The sequence below is a fragment of the Lepisosteus platostomus genome, chromosome 22 (assembly GCF_059453375.1).
Source record: "Lepisosteus platostomus isolate fLepPlt1 chromosome 22, fLepPlt1.hap1, whole genome shotgun sequence".
Lineage (NCBI taxonomy): Eukaryota > Metazoa > Chordata > Actinopteri > Semionotiformes > Lepisosteidae > Lepisosteus > Lepisosteus platostomus.
Genome location: NC_142632.1, coordinates 17,807,774 through 17,827,759, shown reverse-complemented (window position 1 = coordinate 17,827,759; position 19,986 = coordinate 17,807,774). Strand labels below are relative to the sequence as shown.

The window sequence follows — 19,986 nt, the reverse complement described above, 5'->3', positions numbered from 1 at the left end:
CTAAAAGAATATTTTTTCAGAATCTGGTGCATCTATTTTTTGTGTTTTAATGGCAAATCAAACAAGAACACAGGTTAACAACACATTTGTTGCAATAGCTATGGAGTATAATATAAATTCATGCCTATTTGTTTTTTTTTATCTTTTAAAATATTTAAAAAACAGTTGATGTATAATATTAAGATTAAAAGTCTCTTCAGACCTCTTTGGCTTGTACAGTACTAACAGGCAGGTCTAGAGCTGACAGTTTCAAGCAGGGACCTTGGCTGCCCACTGCTCGGCCTCGTCAGCTCCAGCTCTGAACAGCTTAAAACAACAAAAAGGTGAACAGAGAAAAACTTATCTCCCATCAGAACAAATCTACTACAGGAAGCTTAAACAGTTCCAAGGCTCCTATCATATAAAAACCAAGAACCTTCTCCACTGAAAACTGAAGCTTACCAAGAGCATTTTACTGCACCTTAATGAAAAAGTATAGCCTTACTCATTAATGTGTCCTGACTTTGGTGTTAAAATATTACAATTTCATTTTTTTAAATAGCCATGGCCCAAATTCAAATAAAACAGCAGCCCCAGCTGCCAAGGGCAGGCTGGAGAGCGAGGAAGAAGCCCGGGTCCGGCTCTCTGTGTGTGCGTCTCCCCCTGCAGCTTCAGTCTCGATCTCTGCGTGCTGCTGGCTGTGTGGTCATCGCTGGCCCCGGGTCACTCTGGCTTTTGGTGGGAGTCTGTTCCAAGATAATCAACCTAGGAAAAACAGCACAATCTTACCAGACAGGTTTAAACTTTTGGTTTCTAGATGCTCAGCTTTATCACTTTTAAGAAGTGAAATGGACTAAGATTTCACCCCTATTTCTCATTTCTGCTGGTCAGGTCCATATGGGTGAGCAGTCTCGGCTGTGTTCTTGGATTACCAGAAACGCTCAAACAGCTTCCTAACATTGTTGAAAGTTGTCGTAAACACATTTTAACCAAGTCCAAAATAAAAATGCACTGGAATTACACCTTTAGTAAAAAACAGTGCAAGTTAATGCTGTTTTTTCAGATTCTGCTCGATGTTCAAACTCAGGAGCCAGGGTGTCGAGCTGGTGTTTATCTTCCCGTTGTTCTGGAGTCACTGCATTAACTTCCTGTTGAAATCTAATACGGGCTTCTAAATTGTATTGTGCCTTTCATGTGAGGCTGGTGTTGGGGGCCTTGTGTCAGACTATGACACCTGACAATCTTCAGTCCACTGTCGCTATGCTCCCAGGCGGTGAACTGCCCTTCCCAAAGAGACAGGGACTCGTACTCCCTGGATGCTTTTAAGTGTTGCTCTAAAACTCGCTTGTTATTAGTGAGGATTTCTCACTAATCAGTGACTTTCAGTAACCGTTGATGTATGTAACTTGCAAACTCCACACAGAAGCCTAAGGGTGGAATCGGATGCAGTGCCCAGGAGCTGTGAGGTTGTGGTGTTAAATACTTCATTTCCCTGCTGCTATAATTAAGCAAGAGCTAATGTTAATGTAGATAAACAGTTCTTTTTTTCTAGTGTTTATGTATTAATTCAGGGCTTGATTAAATGCGTTACTTGTCATGAAATGCGCTGCAGTACCTGTGGGGCTGGGCCCAGTGCACGCGGAGGCCGGGTTCGAACTTCTCCCCCTGCTCATCCACGCTGTCTGCAGGCACAGGAAGAGGCAAACTGTCAGTAAGCTGCGACAAGTGAAACCTCTGACTTGACTTGCTGAGCACAGTGGAGCAGCTCTCAAACCAAAGGCCATTGGCAGAGCTGGCTGGAGTCCCAGAAGACACTGCTCTCGGGCTGTTAGTGGGCCGGCGCGTGCCGGGGCGGTACCTGCGGGGCCGAGCGCTGTCCTGCTGTCGGGCTCCTCTGGCTTTCCTGCTCTCTCCCCGCCGGCTGCAGTGGGGCAGCAGGTGTCCTCGCTGTACAGGCTCTCCCTGGGGGGGTAACACACTCACTGAGCCACACGGCCGCAACGGACACTGTTCAGCTGTATCCTGCTGCATCAGCTCCACAACGGAGAGGGGGAGTGATGTCAGGACGGGCTGTACTCACTGAATCCTTGGCAGTTGCTCAGGCCTTGGACTTCTCAGGGACTTCTGGGTGCTGCCTTTCTCTCCCATCATGCCCTGCAGCACCTCATCCAGAGTGGAGTGAGCTCTGTGAAGTCAGTCGGGTAATGAACTCAAAAGCAACACGTCTCATCAAAATATATTAAATGGAAGTATCTATTATATTATACCTGTATATCTCCACTACATGGATACAATAAATAATAAAATCTTAACAGACGTTAATAGTAATGTATACTTACCTTTATTAATAAGAAGGATGGTACATTGAACCTAGAACCTACCTCATGTAAGAATGAACCTAGACACCTGTCTATAAGAGCTACCACTGTTTTGATTAGTCCTCACAGACTATATCAGTGCCTTTGTCAATCTGTATGAACTGCATCAGTGATCCAATGAGTTGTGGCCTTGTTGGTGTGTACCTGTATGGCCGTACCAGCTGCCCAATCTGCCCGTCTCTCTACAGGAGCCACATGAGGCTGCAGTGTGGAGCGGCAGTTAGGGTTAGTGGCACAATACAGTCCTGCAGCTGCACCCTTGAACAAGCTACTTCATCCCAGACCGCTTCAGTCAAACACACAACTGTGTAGATGTCAACCACGTACGTTACTCTGGATCAACGCTTCCTTTAGTATTTACATGTGTAATATCTCTAAGTGACCCTCAGCAGTACCTGTCCGTCTCCTCCAGCAGACTGCGCCCCTCTCTCAGCGTCTCGTCTGAGGGCGCCTCGATCCTCACCCCATGCCCAGCGCTGCCAGCTTCAGCGGACGGGGGTTGTCCTCCTTCTGCACACAGGGAAACAGGCGTGAGGGACACAGGACACAGGACACTGCAGATCTCCTGTGGGCACAGACTCCCACTCTTTACAAGGACATTTTCTGGGCTTCTTTTTACAAATCTTCTAGCCATTGTATACACAACACAACCTGAAGTGTGTTTAAGCACTCAAATATAGCTATTTCTTTGTGTAGGTCCTTTCAGCGTGGACACACACTCATTCACAGCAGATAGTCAATAACCTCATTAGTACTCATTAATAACAATATAAAATTATTACTTGTTAACAAATACCTTTTAGAATACAAGAATATAGTGTTTACATATTTGGAGCAAAAAACATAGCTCTTTACCTGTTTTTATTGGTCTTTTTACTCATTTTTATCAAGGGTACCAATAATAATAATTATGTATTACAATAATATATTAAACTCTAGTATAAACAGAATTCTTTTTACTCTCTTTGCAACCTCTCTCACATTAATAAAACCTGAGCCCATGAGAGGGACTTTACAAGCCAGCAGTGTTACCAGTGTACCTGCACCTGTGAGCTCAGTTCATTCACAACTGGGGACTGCAAAAGTGAGGCTTATATTGACAGCAAACTGAGATTCCAGGTGGTTCCAGGAAGCCATGAGGCGGTCTAGGCTGCACTCACTGTGAAGAGGTACGCCGGATCTTACCCAGGTCTCGAGCGTCAGCTGCCGGCAAGCCGTCCAGTGCTCTGCTGTACGCTAGCAGGCCTGTGCCAGAGAGGACACTGGGTCCTGGCAGGTCTTTCTCACTTAGGGGGGACACAGCCTCTATCCCTGTGGGCCCTGTGAAAGAAGAGACATACTTCTTCAGTTTCCCTCCTGGACCAGTCTCCTCCGCTCCCCGTACAGGGAAGAACAATCTAATCTAGGAGGTGCTGCCCAGCCCGTCACCTTTCGGAGGGGGATGGTCGTCTGGGCCAGGAGCGCACAGAGGCCCAGCAGGCGCCTCTGCTGCTGCGGCAGGGCTGTGGGAGCGTGGACTCTGTGTCCCAGGGGCCCCTGCACCCATGCCACTGCCCGGCTCGTCATGGCTACAGGTGACCTGCCCGTCCCCCGCCGGAGAGAGAGCCTCGCCTGTGGCATCCCGGCACTCTGCCGCCGCTGTGCCGGGGTCCCCGGGGCCCCTTTCTCTGGCACAACTGCCACCATCCCGACCCGCGGACGTTCCTGCACTTGGGGTGTCCCAGCAGCAGCCAGCAGGTGTGTCCGTCTCTCTATGGACAGGACTGTGGTCCAGTCTGGGGGGGTGCAGTGCACTGGACACAGAGAGGTCACTCTGCAGGGAAGGGGAGAGCAGTGTAAGAGTCAGGACTCACAGACTTCCTCATGACCACAGACCTCAGGGCCACAGAGCTCAAGGTGCACTCCGAGCACGTGTCTTTACTGGATGTGCAACTTGGGAGCCTTAGAATCTACATTTTTGTGTTAGATTTACCTACTGAACCTAGTCAAGACACATATGCAGCAGTTCATCTTCAACTTCAGGAAGCTTTGCAATCTGCAAGGGACACAAATCAATCCCAGTCCCAGTGTAGCCACATAAAGCAGTTTTCTTCGGTCTCAGGAGCAGAAGCACAGCTGCCTGAGATGTTCCTGTCTATGGGTGCTCACTCCTGCTGTGCAGTCTTACTGGGCTGGCCATGCCGGCGCTGGCTGTAGTGAAGGTGTCAGCTGTGTGGAGCTGGGTGGGCGAGCTGCCCCAGGGAAAGGTGTCCAGCAGACTGTGGAGAGGCGGCAGCAGCTCTGCAGGTTCCCCACCGAGTCTGGGGTGATGTCTACTCACTGCACCTGCAACGTCAGCAAACACACTCAGCAAAGCCAGTAAACCCCCATGAGCTGGAGCTCCTGAAGCCTGGCCTGTCTGTTCACATCACACTCTAAAAGGCTAGATGTCAGCAAATTCAGGCACTGAGATGCTTAGCAATCCCAGGTTATTGCATGTTTTAAGGTTCAGATTAAACCTAACTTTGATCAGATTCCATGTGGTAAAAGAAAGATGCACCCCCGTGAGACTGCGGCTCCCTGCTGTAGCTGTACCTGGGTGAAGGGGGGTGCTGTTACAGGTGGGGGCGTTTCTCTTCACTGGGCTGGGCTGCTGTCCCTCCCTGCTGGGCCACTCCTCCTCACACACGATGCTGGACAGATCGGCGATGTCCGGCAGGCAGCTGCAGCATGACATAGAGAGCAAGACGGCACAAGCCGCACAGAACACTACATCAGCCAGCTGAAAGGGTTAACAGAAATATTAGACTTCATCAGGAGCTGTCATCCTGAAATGAACAAAGCTAGCTTGTTTGAAGCACCACCATCCTCAGTAAAGCGAAGTCAGTTAGAAATTCCAAGACAAGCTAAACAGGGCAGAAACCACAGAAATGTAGAACCAACTATAAAGACCTGTGTAATGCTTTTACTCAAGGCTAAAGGAATAACCACTAAGCTCACAGTCATGCAGACATGAAGTTAACTGTTAGACTGATCACACGTTGCCTATATGATCTTCAGTCTATATAATAGTAAAATATCCCGTGCTTCAGTCCCTGTTGTGCAGCAAAGCCCTAAAACAAGCTGCTGTTATGGACTGGTCCTACTCTGTCAACAGGTCAAAGACTGTGTGCTGCTGTTGTGAGCTCAAGAAAGTAATCGTTTTACACATCCCAGTGTAGGTTGTCATTTCTCAAAGGATATAGCTGCTCCTGATCTGGATGGATCTCAGCTCAGACTGCCTGGGCCTGGCCAGGATTAGGATGGGAGCCCCCTGCTGGGTGTGTTCTAACCAGTGGCCTGCAATGCCTTTTCTCTTACCTTGCTGTGGGGTAGGAGACTCTCTGGAGGGCAGCAGGGTCAGTTCTCTCTGCTGGGTCCGATACGACAGCTGAGCTTTCTACACAATCAGAGTATAAAGCAGGATTCCTGAGAGAGAGGATGAGCTCACAGGCTCACTGGGGGCAGACAAGCTGCCATTCCTGTGTGGTTTCAGCAGGCAGAGACCCTGAGGCTCAGGAATCCTTCAGACAGTACTTCCAGTATAATATCCCCCAAAAAACAAAGCACCTAAATGCTAAATTTAGAAAAATGTCATATATTAAGATAATATACATCTAATATATTATTATACGATCATCTTTTGAAAAAACATTTCTTTCTATAATTTACCAATCCTCTTGGTGTCATTTTATCAATCTAGTATCAACACATAGTATTCATACAAAGAGACGAGAAGCCACAAAAACCACGCTGCAAGATCTACACGTATTGTAAGGCCATAATCATTCCTGATAAGCCTTCTGAAATATGAATGTATTCTGCTACCACTCATTCATGGCGTGACTCTTCATACTTCTACAAAGAGGCAAGACCCTTGTCACACCTGAGGCTCTGTGAGCAGTTCTGGGTGAACGGTCCCAATGCCTTGTGACTCTAGTGTCCCTAGCGCATTAACACCTTCAACGCCCCACCTGTTGGCGTGGTTCCGGTCCTTAGGTCACAGGCGGCCATGGCTGGGACTGCTCGGCCCGAGGGCCGACACACCTCCTCCGTCACCTCCAGGTCCTCCTCGGAGCTGGGCGTCTGCGTCTGAAACGGCAGAGCAGTCAGGCTCATAGTATCAGTATCTGTGCACCACATATCCCAGGACACACAAGCAGTATAATTATTCTTAATTAGGCGAGGAGTTGACTTACTGCTTCACTCTGCTACAGGTGAAAGCACAATTTATGTAATCAAATTGGCACCCAAAGGTCATAAAAAGCCCTCTGGCCAGAAAACCAGTGACCAAGACACCTGTTATAACACAACACAAGGTTTTACTGATAGCAATACCCTTACTGGAACACCAGCAGAAACGAGCCTGAGCCCCGCCTGCGCTGCCCACCTGAGCCTGTCGCCCTGCCTTGTGAAGTTCTGAACCAGGGATGGGCGTGACAAACTCATCAGATTCCTCCGCAGGAGACTCTGCACCCTCAGACTCAGAGCTGACGTCTTCCTGTCAAAGCAACAGCACTCGTTCAGCAAGAGGACCTGTGTCAGTCACCCTTACAGACATTTTTGACAACAGTTACCAATTATGCATCAGAGTGGGAAATGCATTTAAAATGGAGTGGTTCCAATAAGGCCTGCTCTTCCAATAGGCCCATCTGCAGAGCTCTGAGCTCCACAATGCCTGACAGGCGAGTCCAAGTTGACTGGAGGAGCATCATTTCTCTCACTGCAAAGTCCCCAGGTACTCGGCAAATCACAGGATAAAATACATAATACATAAAATTTAAAAAACCCTCACCTGTCTGAGGACCCGAGGGAGTAACAGACACCCCTCTCCTGTCTGAGGACCTGAGGGAGTGATAAGACACCCCTCACCTGTCTGAGGACCTGAGAGAGTGACAGACACCCCTCACCTGTCTGAGGACCTGAGAGAGTGACAGACACCCCTCACCTGTCTGGAGCCTGTGTCCTCCAAGAGTCTGGCAGAAAGACTAAAGGTCCTGTTGATGGTGTGAAACTCAGCATCACTCTCACTCTCACTCTGAACACCTAAGGAGGGACACAGGAAGGACACTAAGACAAAGCAGGAGACTGTAGAATCAGATCAACTGCCTCTGTAGATGCATATTTTCAGAGTGAACTTTATAGTTGTGAGCTGCAGAGCCAAGCTTGTGCTCACTCTTTCCTGAAGAGAAGCTACATTAGTTTAAAACTAAGAACTTACAGAGCTTAGAACAGTAAGAAAGTTTCTGAATGAAAGAGTGCACATGTAAAAACTTATAAGTCAGGAAATAAATGCCTTTCTGTGAATACATGTTACAATTCCAAAATTTAAAAAAAGATTGAAGGAGAATTTAATTTTCTTTTCTATCCCTTGGCTTGATGTCACCTTCAAGCCTCCTCTTTAAGAAAGTGGGGATCACACTGGCTGTCTCCTAACATCCCACCTGCAAAGCTCTTGAAGAGACGCTCCAGCTTGGTGCTGCCCTGGCTGCTTCCTGACCCCTGGCTCTCGTGCCCAGGTCTTTCGGAGCCCCTATGTCCACTGCCCTGTGGCCTGCAGGGATGTGAGAATTGGGACGTCCTGTCCTCAGTGTCCTCACTCTCGCTGCTAGGCGTCCAGGCTGCGCTCCCCAGCCGGCCGCGGGTCATCTTCTCCACCACCTGCGTCACCTCGCCTGCACCACACACACAGCAAGCAGTCGAGCTTTCAGCTTTCAAATCTATCCTTCAGTGCCCTGTACAGGTGCATAATAATGGATAATGCATGTTGTGTTTTACTGTGGTGGGGCTGCACTTCTGCTGTGTTTTTATCAAGAGTCCTTTCCTATATAAAGGCAAACAATTATTATCATCACATGAGCTCAGTCTAAAAGGTTCACTCAAGACTGATACACACTGAATCTACATGGATGAAAGATGGATTCTCACTTGTCCACTTAGCAGCAGCAGATCTGTGACACCCGGACAGGCCAGAAGCAGAAACTCGATGCTGGGTCGGTCCTGTGGGTCTCGAAAATCCTGTGAACCTGTAATGTTGCATCCAAGTTTAATTAAAGTCAGGACAACGCGTAAACACTCTCTTTTCAGCACATGGCTCATATTACTGCAAAGCGCTGTAGCCACTTATTTCGTAACTTACAAATCATTTCTTGCTACAAAAAACCTTCACTGCAACATTGCCATTTATTTCATTTATTTATAGTTAATTTGCCTGTCACTTCCGTTTTAGTCACTCACTTTGCTACGCTGCAGTAAACTGTGCTCAACCCAGCTGTGCTGAGATTCTGCCGTTTCATACGGGTATCGTCCTGGATTGGAGTTCCCAATTTCTTACCCAGTCAAATTTAGAACCGTGAATTTCCACACCTGCTCAAAAGAGTAGGAGACCTGCACAGCTATTCGTGTCCTGACAGGAGAGTAAGTGCATCTCTCCGTGACTTCACTGCAAGCACCTGGCAGATCGCAGGAGCCTCGGCTCGTTCATCCCAGCGCTACCCTACCAGAACCCTGCAAGCTGTGTGGGGAATCCCAGTCTGTCAGCTAGTAACACCACTGAGAATTAGTTCTGACATTCCGAAATGCTACGAGATATCTGGTACTTGCACGGCCTTCTATGAAATGACCATGACGATTCATAACGTTCATTATTTTAGGGGCTCATGTTTGTCAGTGCCCTCCCCTCTGTGGCTAGAATACAGACTCACTGGTTGCAAAGCGTGTCACCATCTTGACTGTCTCATACAGAGTCATGAACAAAACAAGCCAGAGTTTTTAAAGCCTGGATATTAAGCACTTCCTGAGAGCCGAGTATGTTATAGCACAACATGTAGCAGGGCCATACGAGTGCTAAGTCAGTGCTGTAAGGATCAGCTGCAGGGCCATGAGAGGGCGCTGAGTCAGTTTACCTGTCCTGGGGGCCCTGCCTGTGGACGGTACACTGCTCTCTGCACGAGTGCTGGCCTCCTGTCTCTGCCACTGCAGCAGCTATGCTCCCTCTGCCTGCCTGAGGGGGACAACCAAGAGCTCTTGCCAATTAGCAGTGTCCCCTCTTCTTTACACACTGCGCTGCAGCTGATCTCCTTCTTCTTCAAACTGCTGAAAGACCACTTTATCTTTCTTTGAGAGCAGATGTATTTAGGGAAACAACAGTAGAGGGGACATCTTGTACAAACTGCCCTCTATACTACTAAGTATAGACTCCTTCTCACCTTAAAACAACGGCTGGGTGTGAGTTTTGGATCAATAAGCTATTAGCATCTAAACAAGCAAGAAAAGACAAATAGAATCAAAGTTTCTAACCCAACACACCATTAGAAATCAGAAACAGAAGTCAGAAATACCTGTTAGTTGCAGGACATGTGTTAAGGAGGCATATCTTTATATGAGGGGTTGTGGAAGTCTGGGACAAGCCGTCCCAACTCTGATAACTAACCTCTGTTCTGTATTCATGACTCTCACACTCTTCCTTCCCATACCATGCTATCTCAGGCACTGAACGTGGAGAACACTACACTTCCGTCTGGTAGCACCGATGTGCAGCGAGTTACCTGAGCACGTCCAGGACGCACAGTTACGAAGCTATCATCCAGGGCGGAGCTGTAGTCGCTGACGCCCTCCCCCTCACTCAGGTCCTCGTGTTCTGCCGGCCAGTCCGGGGGCTCGTCTGCAGCAGCGGACTGCTCCGCCCTGCGCAGCCCTGAGGGCCAGCCCCTGGCCGGGACGCCGTAGCCAGGATGGGCGAAACGGTAGTGAGACGGAGGACCCACGGCTCTGGAAAAACCCCACTCAGAGCCGGAGTCCAAGGAGTCCTCCGTCTTCTCACTTTGTCGGCCATCGACCTCATCGGCGAGTCCACCCCCACCACACACATGCTCACGGCCGACCGCCAGCTGCCTCTCTCCCTGGCCCCAGGGGACAGCAGAGGGCACCTCCCGCCTGCCCAGTGCGGCCCTGGCCCTCTGCACGTTGAGCAAGCTGCTCTCCGACTGCTGCAGCAGCACCTGCGACACCTTCAGGTTGAGCACGCTGGCGCTGATCGCCTGAGAGATCTCGCAGGGCTTCTGCGCTGGGTCATCGCCCTCCTCTTCCAGCTCGTCCTGGGTGGGGGTGCCATCGGAGCCCGTTTCCCTGCTGCTGTCAGAGTCCAGGCTGTGGTGGAAGTAAAGCCTGTGGGCATCTAAGGGCAGGATCTCACGAATGGAGACCTCACTTGCACGGAAGGCATGCGGTGGATCAGACAAGGCCTGTCCCAGTCCCGGACCGCCCCCCTCGTGGCCCTCCAGGGCCCCATCGCCCGTGCCTGCGCGCAGCTCGTGCTCCCCCTCCAGCAGCCGGTCCAGCTGGCCCAGCTGGTCCAGGATCTCCCGGTGCACAGCGCTGTCAGTCAGCACGCGCTGCGGCTGCCCCTCTTGCACAGGAAGCGCGCGATGGTCTGAAAATCAGCATCGACACAGGGAGTCATCTGGGTTTCATCATGTTTTCCACTTCAAAATACATTCGACCAGGAGAGGCCTCATGAAGACCTCAAGATACAAACAGCACTACCCTCTCCACAGAAAAGAGCAAAATTCACTTTAAAACATCAAAGATTACTTCTATCATCTGAAACAAATGAAATTATTCTTGACACATTCAGATTTCCAATTTCATGGAAAAGCTTTTAAAAAAACACCAGTTAATCTGTGGAGATCTGATCTCCATAGTGACCAGCTATCCACCAGTCACTCAGAACTGTGAAAAATCAACAACACTGTGGTGACAAAAAGTGCAGCAGAGTGAGACAGGTAAGTATAAATTTGGATATTTTTCTCTTGATACTAAAACTGATCTGCTCTGAGAAACCGATACTAGCAGGCTTTACTGCATCAGTGTTTTAATAACAGGTTTTACATCACTTTATTCAATCTCTTCTTTCTTGTTCCATTTGCAATAGGAGTTTCGGGCTCACCCTTGGGGTCCTGCACAGTCTCCAGCACCCAGCCCCCAGCCCCCACAATCGCCGGGGCCGAACAGCTCCCCCACCTCTGCCGGCTGCTCTGGGACAGCTCCTGGGAAACACAGGGCAGTCAGAGAGATATGAAGTCAGGTATATAGAGGGAAACCGCAAAGATTACCGCTGTGGTCGAAAATCCCATTTCATTGATTGTGAAGATCTTCTTTGCCTTGTGAACAATAAAACCATAGCATTGCATTGCTGATTATAATGTTCACGATCTCTAACAAGTTTGTGTTTTCACAAATGCTATAAACTCAAAAATAAAAATAACCATTCCTTATCCCCACACAAAGAATATTCTCTTTTGAAAAGGTAGGGAGGTCCTGTGTTAAAACTAAAAATACACTGGTGAGCTGGTTACACAAGCACAGGGCTGCCCAACCCCAGACCAGGTCTTATACAGCACATATCAGTTTTTAAAGACCTGCAACATGTGGGCTCACAAAAACAGGACTCTACACCTGTAGTTCTTGAGAATCATAGAGTGTATTTTCATGTCAAATGACCTTTACAGAAATGAATACATCACCTGTTTCAGGTTCATCCATGTTTCAAGTGTACAGAAGTTGACGATTTAAATGTGGGCTATAAGACCCACTGGACTGAGAGCTGGCCATCATCATGTCTATTTCTGAACTTTACTAACTCATCTTATATTCTACGTTACCTCAAGTTAATATTTTTTCTTGGATTGTATATAATATATAAATGCATAAACAAATGTTTGATTCTTAATTATACGAGTTGTTAAACATCTGTCTTACAACTCACAAAACAGAAAGGCAATTCTGTTTCTTGCAATTCCCCAGAAATAAAACACACATTTCCAATCTTACCATCTGTTGTAACACATACTTTAACGGGGAACTGCAATGTTACTAGCAGCTGCGCAGGTGCGGATCGCAGTGTGCTCGTGCCGGACCGGCCCCACTGCGTTACCTTGACGACGCTGCGCAGGTGCGGATCGCAGTGTGCTCGTGCTGGACCGGCCCCACTGCGTTACCTTGACGACGCTGCGCAGGTGCGGATCGCAGTGTGCTCGTGCTGGACCGGCACCACTGCGTTACCTTGACGACGCTGCGCAGGTGCGGATCGCAGTGTGCTCGTGCTGGACCGGCCCCACTGCGTTACCTTGACGTCGCTGCGCAGCTGCAGGCGCAGGTCCTGCAGGCTGGGGCTGCGGTCCTGGGGGCGAGGCTGCAGGCCGCTCCTCACCAGCGCGTAGTAGGGCGGGGGAATGCGCTCGTCAGTGGCCAGGGCCTGCCCGCCTTCCACAGCCTGCCTGATGCCCCGCGGCCCCACCGCCCCCCACGGCACTGCGTCTGCATGGAGAAACACCATCTCATCCACCGCTACAGCAAGACTACACCATCAAGCACAGTGCTCATGACCACAGGGTACAGTCCTACATTTTCACGAGGATCTCCTGGACAACTAGCTACTTGCAAAAGCACCTGAGACAGCAGCCTTTGAAATGAGATGGCATTCACACAGGCGCAAACACAGGGCTTGGCCCAGGAGGCTAAGAGCGGAGTGCTTTATTCCGATACCTGTATGAAGCTCCTGGAGGAGGGCACACAGGCTGTAGAGATCAGCCTTGCCAGTACAGGGCCGCCCCCTGATCACCTCCGGGGCAGCCCAGTTGTACAGCTCCGGGGGCAGAGGCAGGCAGGCGTTGACTCTGAGGGGGTTCCCATCACTGTCGCTCAGCACGCGGGCACAAGGGCAACATCAGCATCAAGAAGAAACCTCAGATTGTTTTCATCCCTATGTATATTCACTTCATACAAACTCTCTGCCTACACTTGGATCACTGCAATGACACACTGACTCTCAAGGGTTGCTGGAGAGGAGTGAGCCCTGCACAATAATAACAAGCATTCTGCCAACAGTGCACTGCTGGTCGGCAATCCCAGTAATCTGGGTCACAGATCTCAGCCTGCAGACTCTTACAGTTCATCTCCCTGCACCCAAAGTTGTCCCTGTGTCCTTTAAAATTGAATTGCATCTACATATTGTTCACTGATGCTGTACCTACACAACATGATTGATTGTAGCTCTCTCATAACAAGTATTTTCATATTCATGAAAATTGCTTCAAGCACAACCTTTTGCAAAAGTAACATGGCATACAGAAAACACATGAAACCTGACTCTTAATTTTGTCATTTCAGTTTCTATATGGTAGTTACCTGACACTTTTATAATCTACAAGGGTCTCTTAACCTCCAGTAAGTCTGATCCAATAGGTTTAATAGGTGTGCATAAGCTAATTAAACCCTAATTAAACCCTCGCATGTTACTGGTCATTTACATAACTTGTTATGATTTTTGCAATTTGCTTACAAAAGTTATGCAGCAATTGAGCACAATTTACTGTTCCAAGACCTCTAAAACCTGCTGAACTGTGGCTGTACAGGACACCTGTGCCCTTACCTGAGCTCCATGAAATGCAGGCCAGTAATCTTGGCCACCCCGGGGTGAACAAGCAGCACAGCATGAGAGGACAGGCTGCGGAGGACCAGGCTGCGGCAGTGCAGGTACACCAGGGCGTCACACACCTGCAGCACCACGGGCAGCAAGGCATCCATCCGCAGCACAGGGAACTGGGCCCTCTGCAGAGCAGGGGATCAACACAGACACAGCTCAGGCAGGACACCTAGGGCCTGAGACACATGGTTTTCTGAGAGATATTAAGCTCTGCGATATTAGGCTGCAGCAGACAGGCACAGACCTCCCACTCACCATTCTCCGGTCATTCAGCAAGGAGTTTTAGCTAAAGGTAACATGTCATTATCAAGTCTGTATAACAATTTTTCCCCATGTACAGGTCCGCTGTTAAAACAGGTCAAAACTACTGGTTTAGTTTATGACATCGGAATAAACTTATCTAGGGTAAGGACAAGACCAAACCAGAGGTGTGGGGTAGTCTTCTCAGTCCTCAGACAGTGCACAGGCAGTCACTATAGTGACCCAGCCTCATCACGCAGAAAGGTCTGTCATGGAAACAGGGCATAAACCATCCATCCAATGCATCCATGCAAAACCGTGCCGGAGCTCCACGCGAACGGTGTAGCAATTCTCCACCACAGGGCTGCACAAAAGGCCTTTAGGATTATTCATATCAGGAATGACGGTCGGAATGACACTGTCTGAGGAGCCGAGCATTTCAAACTGCAGAAGAGCTGCGAGAGTTTGTCTCTCTGGCTGGTGGCACGAGGTCTTGCCTTTTCATTACACTTCACACTTGACTGCAAAAGTTGAATAAGCCGACAGCCAATCCACATGAAAATCACTGCGCACATTCTCCCCCAAACTGCCACCTCCTCGCCTCCCACTACTCCACCTGCTTAACCCAGGCTGAATTAGCGTTTTCCACGGAGATATGTCAACAGGCTTTACTGATTTTCTGTTACCCTGTGGTGCAGGAGGTCATAGAGGGATCCGATGTGCACTCTCTCAAACACCAAGCGGGGTCTCAGGGAGTCAGCAGACACACTCACTGCCAGCAGCTGCAGCAGGTGGGGGTGGAACAGCTGACTGCAAGAGACAAAAACATCAGTCACAAAACATCGGAACTTCTCCACAGATGCAAAAGAAACTACACAGGACCAAAAGTCCATCACGACGGTCTCCTGCATGAGTTGTGAACACCAAGGCGTAGCTTGATCTCGCTGTTGGACCAAAGTCTTCTAGCAATCACACAATCCTGACAGACTGAAAGCCCTCCCCTTGTTCCTTGTGTTTAAAGACCAGTTTGTCTGATATGCCAAATGTTTTATGCTAAAGTCTACAGTCAGTCCCTCTCAGGTGCAGTGACTGAGGTCAATGCTGATGCCCTCCTCCTCTCTCACCTGCAGTACTCTTGCTCGATGATCAACAGGTCCAGGTAGCAATCCCTACTGCCTCGGTGCACTGCATTATGAGCCTGCAGCTCCTTCACTGTGACCCGGCACCCATTCCAGCTGTAACTGAGACAGACAGACTCAAGAGTGCAAAGGATATGAATCAGGGCTCCCCTGGTACAGATCATCATGTAACATGCTCCAAGCTCCTCTGTCCTGTGGGGAATCTCGCTCAGAGGCAGACAGGGACACAACCCAAGCATGAGCACACAGTGCGTCAATCAACAAGCTCAACCTGTGACTGAAACAAGCACATTTACTGGCTGAGCCCCTTGGGAACCCTAGTCTCCTGGTCCATTGTAATAAACAGATTTTTGCAAAATTGCACAGTAGACGTGACACTGCAAAATGATTTACATAATCATAATCACGTTGTGGATCTGTTGAAATCCCAGGTTTACTCAGGATTCTTTGATAAACCTCAAGTCTCGAGTGCCTGTCTCCTGAGGTCTAGTTAAGAACTTCATTGGTACAACAATGATTCGTTATTCTTGCTATATGTAGGCCATTGGCATTTTACATTCAAAGCTCTTTTGACGTGTTTTAATGCAATACTTAATGAAAGATTACTACAGAAGTCATGCGTCTCAACTGCTGCTCCATGCAAACAGACAACACCGAACTGTTGACGTCCCTGATCTCAGCACTGACTCAGCAATTCATATGCCCAAAATACAGAGCACTCACAAAACCACTCACCAAACTGTTCAAAGATCATCGATTTTTTAAGACTTGAAACAATTTGTGATTAAACACATTTCAAACACAAATTAAAGGCCATAAGCCTTAACCAGAGGAACCATCATTCCTTTGCCTGAACAAATGTTGTGGGTTCAAATCTTAAACATGAGGCAGTGCTGTTGTACTCTTGAGCGGAGCATTTAACTCGATTCAGTAAAATGTCCATAAGAAAAAAATGGCTACACATGTAAGTTGTTCTAGATAAAAACATCAGTCAAATAACTTAATAATAATTTGTAAATTGTCCTTACAAACAGGTGATTTCATGTGACCAATAGTGGATTTTGACTCTGCGAGGACAGGGCTGGAGACTCCTGTTCCCAGCAGAAATCCTATGTAATTCAGTCCCTTACTTGGTCATACTCATGAAGGCTCCACAAGAAAAGGACAGCAGGGGCTCGTCTTCTGCCTGCGCCAGCTCCCTGTCCTCGATCATGGGCGTGCAGGCCAGGAAACCTGTGGCATGGCTCGGCCCACCAGCGCACAGCTACAACAACAAGCCCAGGTAAGACGTCCACTTTCATACCCACTGTGCCTTCAGTTCTTCAGATGATGCCTTAACTTGTTAAACCACATTCGTTTGTGATTATTTTTAAAAAATGGCTTTACACATGCCCATTATTAAAGTGCGAACCGGGCAACTGCGAGTTCTGTTGGGAGGCAAAGCAAGAGCAGAGTTAATAACTCCTGCTGCAGGACAAGCACAGGTCAGACACCACAGCAGCTCATCCGAGCACAGCCTGTCCCCGAGCCTGAGCCTGTGACACAGTACCTTCCCGAACCCGTAGCACTGGACTGTGGAAGGCAGCTTGGAGTTCGGCTTTCTGTTCACGTGCAGGTCAGAGCCACTGGAACAAAAATGACAGCTGAGTCAGGAACTCCCAGGCTGATGATCAAGGCTGAGGTCTTACAAGAACACTGCTCTACACTTTAATATATAAGACACAGACAGCTCATGCTCTGAGAAGGAACAGATAAACTGCTTTTAGCACCAATGTGCATTTCTGTTTGCATGTATCTCATGCACACAAATAAATATTCAATAATCAGATAAAAATGTAAGTACAATTTTAAATAAAAATATTTATTTATTTCTTTTTTAATCTGAAATCTGAAATTTTAATAGATTAAATACCCATTACATACATTTCAAATATATTCAACAATAAAAAAAATAATAGCTTTTGTCTGGCATTTCATTTCTCATTTGCGTGACTATCATAACTAATTAAAACACCCAGGACTACCTAAAACAACTCTCGCGTCATAGTAGGAGGGTTCAGACAAGATGGTGGCTCTTGTTAGGACAGACAAAAAGCCAAAAGGTGAGAGAATGAAAATTAAAGGGATATATTTATCACCAGCCTCATCTTTGGACATGCCTCAAGTCCTGCTGCGGCTAACAGGAGGTTCAGAGCCGACAGGACGAGTAGCATGCAAGCGCTTGGGAAATTGAAGGGAACTCTGCTTTTTCAATTTAGAATCAATAATGATATTTAATTTCCCACATCTCAGCCACAGCTGAGGGATATTTAATTTCCCTCCTCTCAGCTGTGCACAGATCTGGGGAATCCCAGTCACAGGTGGCTCGAACTCGTGAGCACAGAGTTGCACCAGGTGACCCCAGGGATCACTGTTTGCCATGAGACAAGCATGTTTTAAGCAATTAGACCCAACCCTTCTCTCAGCAGCACTGAGCTAATCGAACACTGCCGTTTGAAGAATCCGATAGTGACACATCACAGGTCTGAGCTCCCGATCTCCAGATCGTGCAGCTCTCCCTGCAATCGGAGTGCAACACACATTCAAAAGGCCCTCGTTCCTCACCCCTGTCTGAACCTCTCCAGCAGGGAGGGCGAAGGGACGAGGGTTTTGCAGGAGCGTCTAGACATCCAGGAGTCTCTGGCCTGGCTCGGCTGGGTGAAGGACTGCATGCAAGCCACACAGCGCTGCAGGAAATCCAGCATCTGGGAAGACAACCCTCAGATGAGGAGGCACATACAGGAACAAGAAACATTCACCACATTAAATACTGGGAGACCATTTAACCAAATGCCAGAGCATATTACTATAATCCCAGAGTAGGCTCCTTATCAAGTCAGGTCCAGGTGAACAAAGCATCATGGCCACCCTACCTATATCTGAGCACAGCATTCTGTGATATTTTAGAGAATAGGCTTTTTGACCTTGCTTCAGGAGCAGATCCCCCATTTATAACACCGTTCCTTTGAGAAAATCAGTTCAGAGGTACAATATTGCAACTTACGACGGCTTTCAGAAACCAACTGTGCTGTCAATCGGAGGACTGCCTGTATTTGCCAAATCATAACACAGCTGTAAAAGATTTAACTGTGCTCAAGCCACTCAGTCATGAATATTAAACCTCAGCTTTCGCTGCTGCTGAAGGTTATTCCAAGACCAGAGAGTGAAGGAAACTGAGCATTCCAGCCTGTGCACTTGAAACGACCGCCAGTGTGTATCGAGCCCACTGGGCCAGTCTGCAGTGTTGCACAGCTGCGGGGGGGGTTACCCGTGAGCTGTGCTCCTGCGGCCCCTCCCTGGCCCAGGCTTCGGGGGTGCGCCCCTCCTGGTCGTGCAGCCGCAGGTCCCCCCCAGCCTCCAGCAGCCCGCTCACCAGCCAGGGGTTGCAGGAAAAGGCCGCAGCATGGACCGGCGTGCTCCTGTCCTCACAGCGGCTGCAGACACACACAGACACACGCACAGGGGATTCCAGAAAGCCAAGAGGCCTCTCCGATTAGTCCTCCAGTGGACTCAACCTGTTGACATCAGGGCCACAGGGCTCAATGGCTTTAGTGACGGGGCCACTTGAGGCCCCAAACTGCAAGTTTTTAATTAGTCTGCCTGACCGCTACATAAGACACAGGCAACAGGCCACCAAAACCTGCAACTGTCTTCGTGTCACGGCTCAGCGCTGGGCGCAAGACCGGCGTGGCTCTTCCTGACCACACTGCGACCCACAGGCCTGTGCGCTAAAGGTCGTTTGGTTTGTGATTAGCGGTACGTGTGCAAGGCCCCAGAAGTGAGGTGCGAGGCGTGACTCTGGGTCTTACTGGTTGGGGTTGGCTCCGTACTGCAGTAACAGCTCCACAGCGCTGGTCAGGCCCAGCAGAGCAGCGCAGAACAGGGGCGTCTGGCCCAGGTTATTGGCAGTGTCCACGTCCACTCCTGGCACACAGCAATCATGGCTCAAAGACAGCAGTGACTCTCCCGTCTGTCGGAGCATCACACCGCACACACAGACACCCATCTCCACTGCGGAGGGTCACAAGGGGCTGTCCTCACACATTTACATACCCAGATGAATTATATCATTTCTGTAAAAATCACAACACTGGGGGGAAACACTTATTTTTATTTTCTGTTCTTTCTAACCTGTTTAATAGGTTAATAGGACTAGGTAGGTCCCCCCACCTCTGTAAGGAGGCTCAGAAAACTCTAAATGGACACCTGCATTGTAAAATGTGTCTTTTGTTTCCATAAAATAAACTGAAATTATGAATAAATATGTTTTCAGAATTGCCACGTGCAGTTAAAGACAGTACGCACACTGCCCTATCTAGATGAAAAACTCACACTGCTCCCAGGGTGAGAGCAGGAGAGCAGTAACTTGAACGCTTTGTTTGTCAGGTGTGGAAAGTTCTTTGCAATATGGGTCTGATGACGGCGCCGAGCTCCTGGTGTGGAAACCACCGACCCTTCCCAGCCAGGGATCTTCCTCACCTTGCCTGAGCAGCTTCTCCATCTTCGGCAGGTTCCTGTCCAGGGTGTGCCTGTGCAGCTCGGCCCCGCGGCCCGGGGCCTTCACCTGGCCCAGGGGCACCGGGCAGGGCACGGGCGGGGCCCCCGCGTGCGACATCGCGGGGCACCCTGTGGGAGCAGTGGAGACCAGCAGCGCCTTTACAACAGCCCTGCGCTCGGAGATACAGGTCCGAGCCCGGCCTGGCACGGA

At 48.9% G+C, this 19,986-nt stretch overlaps 1 protein-coding gene across 1 annotated transcript; it reads right to left on the bottom strand.

Annotated features, from left to right (window-relative positions):
- Positions 1-31: 31 nt before the first annotated feature.
- tex14 (testis expressed 14, intercellular bridge forming factor) lies at positions 32-19,969 on the bottom strand. Its single transcript, XM_088616102.1, has 29 exons — positions 19,758-19,969; positions 19,088-19,202; positions 18,547-18,712; positions 17,844-17,983; positions 16,789-16,864; positions 16,370-16,503; positions 15,225-15,341; positions 14,787-14,910; positions 13,807-13,985; positions 12,921-13,069; positions 12,502-12,692; positions 11,323-11,422; positions 9,923-10,806; positions 9,281-9,378; positions 8,304-8,401; positions 7,820-8,050; positions 7,324-7,421; positions 6,766-6,876; positions 6,350-6,467; positions 5,697-5,775; positions 4,932-5,059; positions 4,525-4,682; positions 3,786-4,170; positions 3,543-3,677; positions 2,753-2,867; positions 2,060-2,164; positions 1,838-1,941; positions 1,595-1,661; positions 32-744 (listed from the first exon to the last, which is right to left on the bottom strand). The coding sequence occupies exons 1-29, from the start codon at positions 19,891-19,893 to the stop codon at positions 651-653; spliced, it is 4,635 nt and encodes a 1,544-aa protein (XP_088472228.1). The 5' UTR covers positions 19,894-19,969; the 3' UTR covers positions 32-650.
- Positions 19,970-19,986: the final 17 nt, after the last annotated feature.